The sequence below is a fragment of the Parambassis ranga genome, chromosome 8 (genome assembly GCF_900634625.1).
Source record: "Parambassis ranga chromosome 8, fParRan2.1, whole genome shotgun sequence".
NCBI lineage: Eukaryota > Metazoa > Chordata > Actinopteri > Ambassidae > Parambassis > Parambassis ranga.
In genome coordinates this window covers 1218395-1233054 of record NC_041029.1, presented here as the reverse complement: position 1 = coordinate 1233054, position 14660 = coordinate 1218395, and the positions used below count along the sequence as shown (strand labels likewise).

General features: G+C 41.3%; 1 protein-coding gene across 2 annotated transcripts in view; it reads left to right on the top strand.

Annotated features, from left to right (window-relative positions):
- Positions 1–9048, top strand: part of LOC114439658 (protein sidekick-2-like) — a 40876-nt gene extending 31828 nt beyond the window's left edge. Inside the window, exons 37-45 of one of the 2 annotated variants that reach the window (XM_028411751.1) lie at positions 184–321; positions 911–1072; positions 1140–1265; positions 1355–1519; positions 1603–1743; positions 3155–3299; positions 6158–6287; positions 8232–8390; positions 8454–9048. In XM_028411751.1, coding sequence (XP_028267552.1) covers positions 184–321; positions 911–1072; positions 1140–1265; positions 1355–1519; positions 1603–1743; positions 3155–3299; positions 6158–6287; positions 8232–8390; positions 8454–8642 — 1355 coding nt within the window. In that variant the 3' untranslated portion in view covers positions 8643–9048. Of the gene's footprint in view, positions 1–183; positions 322–910; positions 1073–1139; positions 1266–1354; positions 1520–1602; positions 1744–3154; positions 3300–6157; positions 6288–8231 lie in introns of both variants that reach the window. The other variant, XM_028411750.1, reaches the window with a different exon arrangement.
- Positions 9049–14660: the final 5612 nt, after the last annotated feature.

Sequence of the window (14660 nt, the reverse complement as noted above, 5' to 3'; positions counted from 1 at the left end):
AACATCAAATGTATTTATTGTATTTTATGTATTTATTTAGCTTTAAAGAATATGTCAAATTATCTTTTGTTTGTAAAGTTGAAAAATGATTATGGTTAGTAGTAGTAGTAGTAATATAGTAATGGCAGCATGAATAGTATTAGTAGTAGTCATGTCTTTCTTCCTGTCTTTCTTCACCTAAAGCTCCAAGTGCTCCCAGCTACATCCACTTCAGTGAGCTGACCACCACGTCAGTCAACGTGTCCTGGGGAGAGCCCAAGCAGGCCAACGGCATCATTGAGGGCTACCGCCTGGTTTATGAGCCCTGCACGCCAGTGGATGGTGAGAAACTCCTGCATGCTGCCTAACAACTCACTGCAATGTCCTGACATTCAGCTGGCTTTCTCATGCAGTGACTTACAACCCCTAACCAAACTCCACCTTTAACTCCTGCTGCTTCACCTCATGCTCTAATTTGTTGCAGATGAATATAGGCCCTGCAGTAACATATATGGCATGGCTGATTTTTAAAAAATATAGATGATGGAATGCTCTGGAGGGACTTTGCATTGCTTCTACTCTCACTGAGATACATGGTTAATAGCTGGCTAAGTGTGGTTGCCTGAACCAGATTGTCAAGTAATTGGGAGCAGAGGTGGAATGCTGAAGTGAGGCAGCTGTGGTCCCTCGGCTATCAGCGAGCAGAGCCACAGAAAAGCTGAACACAGCAGAAAAAGAAACAAGTTAGTCTATTATAATAAGGTCCTAGTGTCTCTGGTATGCATTTTCTGTCATATTTACAAAGATGTGTCTGATTGTCTGTCTGTCTGGTCTCTGCTTGTTTGCACAAAGCTTGGCTTTTTGTCGCTTGTAGAAAGCAGCATCTAGAGTCTTAGTGTTTCCATTACAGACTCCTCTCCTCGCACTCCAGGTGTCAGTAAGATAGTGACAGTAGATGTAAAAGGCAGCGCTCCGCTGTGGATGAAAATCAAAGATCTGGCTGATGGTGTCACCTACAACTTCCGCATCCGGGCCAAGACGCTCACCTATGGCCCTGAGGTGGAGGCCAACATCACCACAGGGCCTGGAGAAGGTAGGAAATCATTAGCCAATCAAAGATAATTGGCCAACTTTGATAACTATCCACTATTCTCCTCAAGGAGCCCCAGGCCCTCCTGGAGAACCCTTTATTTCCCGATATGGTACCGCTCTCACACTGCACTGGACAAGTGGTGATCAAGGTCGTGCACCCATTACGAGATACGTCATCGAGGCCAGACCCTCTGGTAAGCCAGTTCAATAACTCAAACCATCTGTACACAGTACAGCTTTGATTTCATTTATACATATTTACATATTGTCATTCTAACTTTAGATGAAGGATTGTGGGATATCCTGATCAAAGACATCCCTAAAGAAGTGACATCATACACGCTTAACCTGGACATGCTAAGAGAAGGCGTCACATACGATTTTCGGGTAATCGCTGTCAATGACTATGGCTACGGGTCTCCAAGCACCCCCTCCCCTTCCATATCAGGTAATGTTGCCGACATAATTTGTTCTATTAATATAGTAATATCTGTCATATTTCCTTATGTCTGTGATTTCTAACATTTGCAGCCCAGAAAGTGTCTCCCTTTTATGAGGAGTGGTGGTTCTTGGTGGTTATCGCTTTGGTGGGGCTTATCTTCATCCTCCTCCTTGTATTCATCCTCATTATCCGTGGCCAGAGCAAAAAATACACCAAAAAAGCAGATTCAGGTAGGAGACATGGCTCCTTTTTCACTGCCTTTCACTTTCTTTCTTCTTTACCTGCCTAAGTGGAATTTGTCTGACAAATCTGCTGAGAATTGCATTTTAATGCCTACACATCCAAAGTCTATATTACAAAATGGAGTGTGGATGCTCACACAATTAGACAATTAGATTAGATTTCCTGGTGAATACAGGGAAGATGAGAGAAAAGGTCTGTGAAACGGCTGAAAGCGGCGGATGAATAAATATTATTGTTTGTGTTTAACTGCAGTGAGGATCGATACCAGGATAAATGGCCCGGCTGTGATTTAAAGCTCAGGTCATTAGTCAGACTGAGAGTAATTATATATATATATATATATATATATATATATATATATATATATATATATATATATATATATATATATATATATAAAACTACAGCACAAGTGGCTCCCACACCACTGTATCAAGAAACCAATTTTCACACTTATAAAGGATCCCACATGACTCCTTTGAATGCCTTTGTCTTCAAATAGACACACTTTAGATAGGGGAAGTTGACCTGACGTATGGTTAATCCACTGTAGTATGGGAAACTGTGGGAAATATATTTGTGTTTCCTGTCTTCCTCTTATATTGTTACCAGGCGGTAGCAGTGACTTGGACACTCGCATGACTGATAGTAGCTAGTTCTCAGCCATGACTTTAACCAATCTATGGCTGTCTTAGATGTACACTGACACCTGTTTAATATGATTTGATTGTTTGCACAAAAATCAGGTGAACCAGGTGCCAAGAATTAGTGGGTCATTGGGTCATGAAATGGTCATTTGCTTGCTCACATGCACAAGGCTGGCCCAAGTCTTGTGCACAAAGGTACATCGATCACACAAGAGTCATGAGTCAAAGAAGACTCATGCATGCACACAGGGTAGTGATTGGCTTAAAGGATCAGATGTTCACAGGGCCCCTCACACTCCCACAGTATGACTTGGTTCGTTCACATCTGACAAACAAAGGACTGTCAAAAAATACAAGGGGAGAACAACAGAGAATGTGGAGGTTCGGGATGACCGAATAGCTCAGTCATGAGAAGTTATAGACACATTGTCCAGTCATCTAAGGTGAAATAGTGAGACAGGAGGCAGATGTGGAGGAAAAGTGAAGGGTCAGATCACACTGTCCTAAAACCTCATACCACTGACTTTTCAGCTTAGTCAGCATTCAACACAGAGCCACTACTGCTGGGGTTAGTAAACAGGGCTGACCTCTTACTGGAGGCTGAGGAGGACCCAGCAATGTAGTTAAAAAGGCCGTGTGACTTAAGGCTGACAGAAATGTGTCCAATCAAATGGCTGAAAGTAAATCTACGTTACAAATTATGTTTTTCACTTTATGACCCACACAGTGTTGTCCTCATACCCCTGTGCAGGCAACCACTCTAACTGCACAGCTCTGCCTCTGACACACGGAGAGATGGTGCGCCTGGACGAGGGACGCTTCCCAGCCCTGGAGCTGAACAACAGACGCCTCTCTGTGAAGAACTCCTTCTGCCGCAAAAACGGCATCTACACCCGGTCAGTTCACACAGCTAGTGTACTCCAGCTGGCTATTCATGTCCTGAAGGCAACAATTCCATTTCTGAAGCATAATTGTCTGTTCATTAAATAATTAGAAGTAGAATTAATCATGTGCATGAGGAAAAAAGCCTTTAGGTGTCCAGCTCCTGATCTCGTTCTATTTCTTATCAACTTGATATTCAGCGTCTGTCTGAAGCTTTATATGGGGTAGCACAAGGCAGGATAATTAGCATTCAAGCGCTTCTGTATGCACTCTTTGTCAGTGCTTTGGACAAAAGAGCTGCTGATGGGTCAGAACCGGCTCCTTTTCGTTGGCCTTGAGCCTGGAGTCTCTCAGTGTTATGAGAACTACTGTCAGCAGGACTTTGGTGACCGCTCTTTGGTAATGTTTGGGCAAACATCAGATGGAGGAATTTCACAATCTCTGTGGCAGGAAGAGACAAAGGTCATGGCTGCGTGTTCGGGGGATGACTTCAAAGTTAGTGTTGCGGCACAGAAAAAGATGCTGGTTTTTGCACATTATGGTGCATTAAAGGACAGGGGAATATGCTGCTTTTTTTCCTTGACCGAGAAGGCCAAGAGGGGGGATCAAAGGCCCTTGAGTAGTACCCTCTCTTTGAAGAGCTCCAATCTGGTAGTGCAGTGTTTGCTAATGATCTGTAGACTCTGGAGGAAGAGTGTGGGAGGGCTCCCTGTGGGATATTTGAACGGGTGAGTGAAAGAAGGATGAATTAGCCCAATAAGGCAAGAGGAAAAATACTCCTAAATAATTCATAGCTGAGGATCCATCGTCCCTCCTCCTCCTCTACATTCACCATCCTTTAAATACCTGACTTTAGACATATGTGAATGTCTTTTTTCCACAGTCTGCCCCCTCACGTCATCCCCTTTAACCTAGAGGAGATATGCCTTTGTTGTGTCACCCCTTTCATGGCCGTTGTCATGTTGTGTCTTCTAAGCTTGTTCTTGGCATTCCCAGTGACTTCTCTATCTCTACATATTAATTTTTACTTCAGAGGTTGTCAAGGTTGTCTGCTCGGTGCTTTAATATTCACTTGACATCACAGCGTTTTATGCTTGTCTGGTCCCCCCCAGACCCCCACCCCCACCACACACAGTGCTTTCCACTTCAGATTATTCAAACATTTATTTTCATGCCTAGTTTATGTAATTCTTTCTTTTTTTTACCAAAAACAAAATACGAGCACTCGTATTTTAATGATGTATTAGCCTGGGCTACTGAACCCACTGATGTAGCTCCAGTTCGGTCTCAGTAGACCTTAAATGCAGCAGCGGTCATTACTGCAGCAGAAGAAGAATTGTCTGTGCAGATGCTTCACTTCAAGGACTTAATGAGCGCAGCCAAAAGAAACTATGGGTATTTTTTTTAACTTGACCTGCCCTTTATAAGAGCTTCACATCCATGCCTTGTTAGCCAGCTCAGTCTGTGCAGTCATTCAGTGCTAATCACCTCAAAGAACCCTCATGACAACTAGTTTGTGTTTGGGGTTGAACTCAAGCACTTTTAAAAAGAGAAGGAAACAGTGCAGTAGCTTAGTGATACAGTATTCAATGCTGGTCTGAAGCATCATTTTCATAATCAATGTCTCTTCATGTTTGGAGTTGCTATGCAGGCTTACAAATTTTAGAAGCACATCATCAACTCCTTTGTTTTATTTGTTTTTGGTGTGTGAGGAAACAGATGAAGGAACAACATGCAAAAAAGGGGACCCACTACACACACACACTACGAAGCCTCAGCAGTTCCAAAGGGACACAGCAGCCAGAAGGGACCACAGCAAGCAGTGGTCAGAGCCACTTTGTGAAAAAGGAGTTAAATTCAAATTCACATAAACAATAAGTTGCAACAATAGCTACACAAAACAGTAACAAATTTAATATAGGGGTTAAAACGCAAGACGTATCCTGTCCCGGCAACGACAACGCCCCCCACCCTTATGTCCTCGGGCTCCCATCGGTGTCCTCCCGCAGGTGACAGAGGTCACCTCAGGGAAAGGCGGGCTCCGCTACACCTCTTTTTCCGGCAGTCATGGGAATGGAAACATCCCCGTTACCACACTATGTTGCTTAGCTGGGCAAGATCAACAAATGTTGCTTGCTAGGTAACGTTAATGTTGAATTTTATTGAGCAAGATAAGACAAGATTTCCAAATGAATGTGTCGGTTGTTATAGTCCATACTTATGTTGACCTAAAATAAAAATAATAAAACTTCTTCAGCAGAATAGACACAAACTAACTCAAGTCCATACCAGCAGCCGGTTCTGTGATGCAATGGTTCTGCCTAGCCTCAGAAATACGACCAATCAGAAGCAAGTATTTGTGTGTGTAACTGAAAAAACAAACTCATTCCTTATTTGCTGATTCATAATTTAAGACACTGCCTTTACTGCAGGATTGTTTCTTTTACAACTACCTAAGAATACCGAATGGATGACTGGAAGAATATGCTGCCAGCTGACATTACGCCTTCAGTGAGGCTCATGTTTAAGATTAATATAGCATCACTTCTCCTCTGTTGCACATAGTTTTACAAGGTACTTTAGCAAATGGTTTCTTTCAGCTATCTCTGAAGCATTTCTTCTGACTGCTAAGTCATTGGAAGGTAAAATAATACATGATTCCCATCTGTCACAGGAGCATTATGTCACCAAAACTGTCCTGAGAACAATTTGTGAAGAGAGCGGGAACCATGCTGAGAAAATCTACTAAAACTTCACAACACTGACATGATGACAATGCAGTCATGATTAAATGAGAATTTTTCTGATATAACTCTTAGCTTTTGATTGCTTTCTTGGTTTTTATAACTCTTCACTCTCTCCATGTGCCCAGGTCTCCTCCCAGACCAAGTCCTGGCAGTCTGCATTACTCAGATGAGGATGTCAGCACTAAGTATAATGACTTGATCCCAGCGGAGAGCAGCAGTCTGACTGAGAAACCCTCGGAGATATCTGATTCTCAGGTAAGCAGTGACCCTGGCTTACAGCCTATAGTCCCAGCTCCCTGTCTGGAATAAGCAATGAAGTTGAAAAGTTTCAAAAGTAAAAAATGTTTAAAGTGACAAAGTCCTCAGGGTGCAGGGATAACCTTTTAAACTAAAAGTACTTCTCTTAGTCCACTTTACTTTATGATCACCTTTTTCTCATCATCGTTTCTCTGCTCAATGTAGAAATTAGACAGCTGATTAGGAAGAACAGTCAGTCTGCCTCAAGTGGATCACCTCAGAAAAATATAGCAAAGCCCCATCATTGCTGACATCTGCCAGATCTTTTAATACTGATTTCTCCCATGGGAAGGAAGCGCAGAGCCGATTCTCATGTCTCCTGTTTGTTGAAATATCTTTACATGTAATTCATTCTCCTCAAACAGGAAATCGTTTGTTAATCTGTGCTTGCTGGCTCATCATGTTCAGAGTATGTGTGTGATGATGAATATGTCGACCCAATAAAGAGACAGGAGGTTGGAAGTGACGAGGGATGACAGATAGAAGAGGCGGAGGAGCCCATTGTAGTAGATTCTGAACATCTGTCTTCCCACACTCTCAGGCCTCATCTCCCATGCCCATTTGTCTGCTACCTGCACAGTCAAAACATTGTTCAACCCATTTGCAGCAAACACTGCTCTCCCGGGAGACGCAAACTGCTGTTATTTGTTTCCTGTGCATAGACTCCCACTGTTTACCTGCCACTTGTGCAAATAGATGGTGCTTCAACATCTGTTAAGCTGTGTAGTGTTTCAATAGAGCAGTCAATGGGCGAACACGTTCCAGGCACACAAATGTGCCAAATGTTTCTGTAAGAGTAATTTGCTGTCTTTTTCTGTAGCTGTTTGTGTTTCTCATCAAACGTAGTGAAAGCGGAACAGCAGGGTTTTTACACACAAACACCATGTTCAATGTCCTGGCATTCGAAATGAAATGAGTTTAGTATATTTTAACTAAGATTCCACAGTCAACCACACTAAATAAATGCAGTCTTTGTACATATCAGCTAGCTGGCTAAGCTTAGCTTGTAGCTTGGTAATGTTATTATTAGTAAAATATTGTGTGTTCATACATTGCCTGGCTAGTGCATACTTAATTTATCAAATAATGTTACCATCAAAATAAACAACAGCAAATCAATGCATTAAGTATATAACAGCTAGCAGGCTAAGCTTTGCTTGCTTCCTGCATTATTGGATTTTACCCATCTTAGCCTATATTATGTAGCATTGCATTTTTTTCTAGCTGCAACTTAGCTCCATGACAACATAGCACATAATTTAACAAGATATTTACCAACCAGACAAAATGCAGTTTTCTGCTTAGATAGTTCTACTTAGCCTTTAGGTAAGCAAGTAAATCTTAGCTGGCTAGCTGTGGCTGAGCTAGACTGTATCACTGTGGTCTTTTCTTCCAAACAGGCGACCTAATGTCATACGCACACTGACATGCAGGGAACAGGCAAATCAAAAGGGCTGTTTGTTTGTCACTTGTGGTAAAACATGTATGACACAAAGAACATAGCAACAATGAACACATTAAGTAGATAATCAAAAAAACCAGGATGTATACATTGTACTGAGCACATGAGCATGAGAAGAGTGCACTTCATCTTACAAACACAGTTATTACTGTTAAGGGTTTTCTGTACGTAGAATCTTTATTATTAGAATAAAAGCAAACTAATCTTCCCCTCTGTCTAATTCTAGGGCCCCCTTGTGTACACTTATCATATTTGTGCTCCACAGAACTATGGGTGAGCTTCGATGTCAGTAGAAGTTGTGACTCCCTCTATGAAATAGACTAGATAGATAGACTTGCAGTTGTGTTGCTGTATTTTGACAGAGGATTAGTCGTGACTTGAAAACACCAACAGATTGTCTTACTGCTGACTTGTAACAGTCTTTCCTGTTGGATTGACAGGGCAGCGACAGCGAATATGAAATGGATCAGAGCCGGCAGAAGACCCACTCCTTTGTCAACCACTATATCAGCGACCCCACCTACTACAACTCCTGGCGGCGGCAGCAGAAGGGCGTCTCTCGCCCACCGGCATACGGCTACTCCCAGCCCGAGCCCCTGGTGGAACAGGAGTCGCGGCAGCACCCACCGCCCGTGCCACCTCTCCCACCTCTGCTCCCCCAGAGCACCCCATCCCCACAGCCCCAGAGCCAGGGCCAGGGCACTCTGTTTAGGCCTAAGGGAAGCCGGACTCCCACCCCCTCCCTGCTGTCCTCTGAACCCCCCAGCCAACATGGCACCCTGTACCGGCCCCCCAGCAGCCTGGGTTCTGCCACTCAGGCACCTACCGCAGGCTTCTCCTCTTTTGTTTGACACACAGCTCTCATTCCAATAACAACAGGACCCCGGGGATGAGTCTTTGATTTTGTTGTTGTTGGTTTATTTGTATTTTGCTCTTCTTTTTTGAAATCTTTTGTTCTGTCTTACTGACAGAGTTGTTGCTCAATATTAAGCATTGCAGGCATCTTAAATTGTGCTTTCTCCTCTGTGAAGAGTGTGTGAATGATTGTGTTTGGTGCGTATGGGTTGTTAATCTATGTGATATGTATTTTATGAAAAGACAATCATTTGAAGTTTTTTTTCTGTGTTGCTTAGTGAATTTATTTGAAAGATGAACTATTGGAGAACAGAAGACGTTCTGAAAAGAGAAATCCAGTTTTACACTGTATCATTGTTGAATATGAGAGCTTTATGGAGAGGCACCACCTTAGCAGCATATATGGGCACTTGGTTTGCTGAAACAATGGAAACCCCAGCTGGAATGAGGACAACTGAGTGAGAAAATGGACTCATTCGAGCATTTGGAGTTTCTCACTCTGCCTAAACATATTTGGAACCGCATTACATGTTTACTGTATGTAGGCTTCTCGTCTCATGTTGTTTACCAGGTATTTATATCAATCAGCTACAAGCTCTCATTTTCAGAACATCACTAGTGACAATGTTATGACTCACATTAAAGCATTGTGGCACCTTTATTGTAGTCTGAGGATGTTGATTGTGTGCTGGTGCTCATGTCAGTAGATACGCAAAACTAATTATGCATCTGTTTGCTTTAATGTTGTTCACAGAAAATGACTGAGGACTAAAAGCACAAATCGTATTGGTTCAAATGATACGCATCCCCCCACACCCACCGCAGGAGTCACTACGCTCTAATTAGCTGACATTTAGCATTTTAGCTTTAATTTAGGCTGCTGAGTGGCAGTGAGAGTGTGAAACAAAGCTACAAAATCATTGTATTGTAATGCTGATTTCAAACCAAGAAGCAAACCTTCACCTCTGATGTACATGTTTTTTCATACGGACGATACTAATATGCTAACAGCTAACTGCATCAAGCATGGGGCTTCTGGGTAACCTTGTGCAGCTGTTTGATTCTAGTAAGAATTTGTGAGATCACACACAAATCCATCTTTCCAGGCTCTAGGCTATGCACATCAAACTGCCAATGTTTCTGACCAATCAGCAGCTCAACTTCAACAGTAATCATTTCCCTTTACAAATATACATATCACCATGTCCTTGCAAACACTGCAGATCATCGACCAACATACAAACAAAAGCACTCAAGGAAGCGGTCTATCAGCAGCTGGACTTTTATGACATATGAGAAAACTTATGCAAATGTATCTTGGCAAGCTTCAAGCTATGTGCTTGTAGTCAAACCACCAGTTGGTCAGACCAATCAGTGTCCTGTATTTTTGGGCATGTTTTGGATGCAAAAATCTCTACCGATATGCCAGCTTTAAAAGATCCTCATCAGCTTCTGTGTCCTTGTAGTGAGTTGATCTGATTGGTTGACTCGTGACAGACAGTAACTGACCAAAAGTCATTCCAATCATCTGCCTTTCCAAGGCTTCAAGACTTTCCCTGGATGACTTCCCTGATAGTTCTACAGAACAAAGCGTCTGGCTGTCAGGGTACTATCAATGTGCCCCCACACTGATATCTTTCCAGAATTTTTATTTTCTTTACTGGAAAGACATGGTTACAAACAGCAGAAGCTGAAAACAACAAAGCATGTATTTAGTCTCAGTTTGATGATTAGGCTGATTAGAAAAGGGGGCAGCTAAGTTATTAATTTATTTAGGGATAGACAACAACAGAAGACATCTGTGTAATCCATCACCAGCGATTGTCATGTGTTATGTGTGTTCACGCTTTATATGTTTTCAATTTTATGCTACGGTAACAGAACATATGAAGTTTTAGATGTTTTCTACCACACTTTTGAACATACAGGTTCTTTACAAACACTGACTGGGTCTCTGCTGTGCTGGGGGTGGACCCATAATGTATAAACTGTATAACAGTAAAGGTCCACAAATGTCATCTGTCAAATTTCCACTGTGAACATCACTGTATACATCATCAAGGAAGCAGTATGCACATATTCATGGTAGCTCAATGAAAATAAATTATTCTATTTTGTAGTGGCTTTTCCTTCATGAATCATAAAACACTTCAAGAATATGTTAGAAAAATAATTCCTCTGATGAATTGGGAATATTTTCTCTGACATATGAGAGGATTAATAAAACCTTATAACAAACAAATATGTACGTACTAGACTCTGCTGACAACTATGTTGCACAGAACAGTCCTGTGTAGGGCTACTTGAATGGTCTTGAATACAAAGTGATCTGTGAGCGATCTCACAGTGTAGAAATGACCTGATTCTCTCACCCACAACAGAGACATAATTGGGATGCATAAGAGCATAAGTTACAGGGAAGAATTTGAAGAAGAACCTGATCCGGTGCAAGCATGCTGAAAATCTGGGGGAGGGTGGGACAGGTGCCGGGGTAATCTCCTTATTTCAGGCCAGAACACATTGATGTTAAGCAAGCCAAACAGGAAGGAGCAGAGGGGAACAGGTTGAAGGGTTTATAGGGAGAAGGTGAAAGTCTAATCAGAGGTAGCGAGAGTTACTGTTGGAACATGTTCATTTGCCCTCATCATAAATACTGTCAGACCTAAAAAGACATCAGCATTTAAATTCACAGCAGTGGGCGGATCATCGTTTAGGGACACGTGCAAAAAACCTGGTTAAAAGGTTTTTATATTTAGTCATCCACCATCAATAATATCAAGGTGTCATTTATTATCCAGAGATCTCTAAAGTTCATTTTGTTTTGTAACATTTTTTACTCATGTTCTGTGGATTCACTGCCAGGAACTAGACAGATATATTTTACTTACACACATTCACCCACACAGTTAAAGGGGGACAGAGAAAGACAGAATTAGCTTCACATCAACCAATCTGTCACATTTTTACATTTCAGCTCAGTGTCCTCATGGGATCCACTTGTACAGAACATGCCCTAATTTTGACTGTGAAATGCACATTTGCAGCACAACTAACTTTATCTGACTTTAAAATTAGGACATGTGTGATGTCACACAGTCTATATGTGATATGAAAAGGAAATGGAAAGAACCACATTTTGCTGAGCTTGGTGCCCACCTATGGTAGTTAACAGTAGGCCATTTTGCTTACTTTCGAGTTATCTGAATGCAATCTGACTACATATTCGCATACATCTCTAGCAACAGCTTGTAAAGCAGATGTAAAAAGCTGCAAAACCTGCCAATGTTGTTACAACATGCACAATATATTTTCATGGTATTTATATTTAAGACAAAGAGCAAATAGTACCTTTACGTCTACTATTGTTTTAAGGCTCAGTTATGTATGCAATTAAAGAGTACCTTTGACCATATCACATGTAGTCAGTATACATGAACATCATATCTCAGGTGGCACATAAAACAATAGGAAACCCACAAGAAAGACAGGCAAGGCAGGGAACAAAACAAGGACATCACAGGGAGTAAAACAAACTCACAAGGTTAACACAGGTGAAACACATTTAGGGCAGGGCAGCAATCACCACAGAGGAAAAACAGTAGGAAGTAAAACTAGCAAGGACACACAAGGACTTTCAAAATAAAACAGGAACCATAACCAAACCCGAGGAAACATACAATTTATCCAAAATAAATAGAGATACAACCAGAAACCAAGGATTAAATGATAACCAACCCAACCAAACAGGGGATCATGGCAATGTCAAAAGGCATCATGCATCATGAATGTCAACTGAGAAAGATTTGAAAATATCAAGCACCAAAAGTCGACATAACTGATAAGAAGCGTGCTTAATACGACGTCAGACATGCAGCCTTCAAAGAAAAATCACAAGAGAGGTTTTTGTTACTTCTACAGAAACCCTGCCATTCAACCAATAAGTATTCATGTAATGTATAAGTACATATATCACAACAGGATGCCCAAGAGAAACATCAGTGACACAAATGCAACATCTATATGCATCATCATGTCACAGTGGATCCTCTCATTTCCTCCACTGACCAGTTTTGAATAACAATGTTGGAATGTTGGATGAGAGAGAGAGAGAGAGAAAGAGGTCAGCTGGTACCATATAAGAAGATGTGGTCACGTTTATCCCTTTGGGACTCAAAAATATGTCAAAAAGTAACAGCTTGAGCATGAACCAAAAGGCCACTGTAGCCAGATTCTCATCATAAAGAGCCATGTTCTCCCATCAGCTGGTGGGACAGAGCATTCTGGGAACAAATCCAAAGGCAGGAAACAACTGGTGTGTGTTTGTGATGGACACATTCATGCAGCTCATTATGGAAAGAACAGTGGGTTTGAAGAACAGCATGGACAGATGGACTAGCATGAATAAATGACTGAAAAAGACGGGTGACTCCATCCAGGTAGCGTGACATTTGGCCTCTGATAATGAGCAGCCATTCACACATTCTATTCTCCCGAGCTCAGAATACGTATTCAGAGCCAGGGTGCACCTCAGCCGCTTCCCACTTATTTCCATTTCAAATGCTACTAATGAGTGGTCGCTGACAGAGGGCAGCTGATCAACCTGGAATACACAAGATCAAACAAATGGTCCAGGTACTCATAATGTCAGACAGGGAAACATGCAGGGAGGCTTTCATCAAAGTAATTAATCAGACTACAATAGAAAGAAAGCCATGTGACAAACAGTAACCCCAGGCTCCTGTCGGTGTGGCCCGTTGTTTCTTCATTCTTTCACCACACACAAAAAAGGCACTGAATGGTGGAGGATCAAACTGATGTACTGCATACTGTACTCTGATTTGGATTATAGTGACACTTATACTCTGTACTAACTGCTAACTGCTATCTTATCTTATCTTATCTTATCTTATCTTATCTTATCTTATCTTATCTTATCTTATCTTATCTTATCTTATCTTATCTTGTGAAATCAATTGTTGGAAAGGTAAAAAAAATCTTTTCAATTTGAACATTATCAGGATTTTGTCTGCCTTTCTGGACTGTAGGAAATGATCATTTTACAAATTTAAAATATATGGACAACTTATGCTGAAACACACTTTAAAGGAAGACTAACTGAGCTAACAGAAATGGTGGGAACCATAACTACTTAACAAAGTGAAGCACACATGGTAACTCCATGCTACACATGCAGAGTCTCTAATGCATTAGCAGTTAGGTTCCTCTCTAACAGTCCGTAGCTTCTGTAGTTCACTCGCTCAGACTTTAATTTCACTGATCACTGAATTTAATAGCAATCGCCTTATTAAATCACGTAAAAAGTGGTGATATTTGCTAACAAGTGACTAAACTACCAATGGCATATAGATAAAGATTGTTAGTGATGTTATAGTCACATGACCGTGATGTCACATTCCCTGCAGGACACACCCCTTTACCAGACTGAGTGTCAAAAAGCTGTCTTAAACAGGGAAACTGGCGAAAACGGGAGTCTTTTGTTTATCTCCTTAAACTAAAGCCTAACTAAAGTAAAAGTAACTGGACAGTGCCCCTCAAGACTTACCAGAGAACCACTGGACTATAGACACTGACATGAGGCCCGGAATCAAAATTCATATAACACAAACACTATTTTACTAGTAGCCTAATAAATATTCATGTATTTCCAATATTTGTACAGGAAACATACAACATGCATCACTTATGTATTACTAGGGCCTATAATATTAGACATTTAAACACAAATGAAACTTGTAAGTAGTCAAAAGTCTTCGTGTAGCTGATCCCTCCTCTGGTTTAAACAAACAAAAAGCTTATTATTAGTGATGGCTGTCTGACACCGATGCTCTGAGATGAGATTGAGGGTGTTTTCACACTTGGTCCCTTTAAAGGAACTCAGATCAATGACACATTTTTTACGCAGGTGAATACTCCCATCGTACCCAGACTTTAATCATTATAATTATATAGATTCAAAACAATTTACATTTTATAAACAAGTCATTCAGACCCCC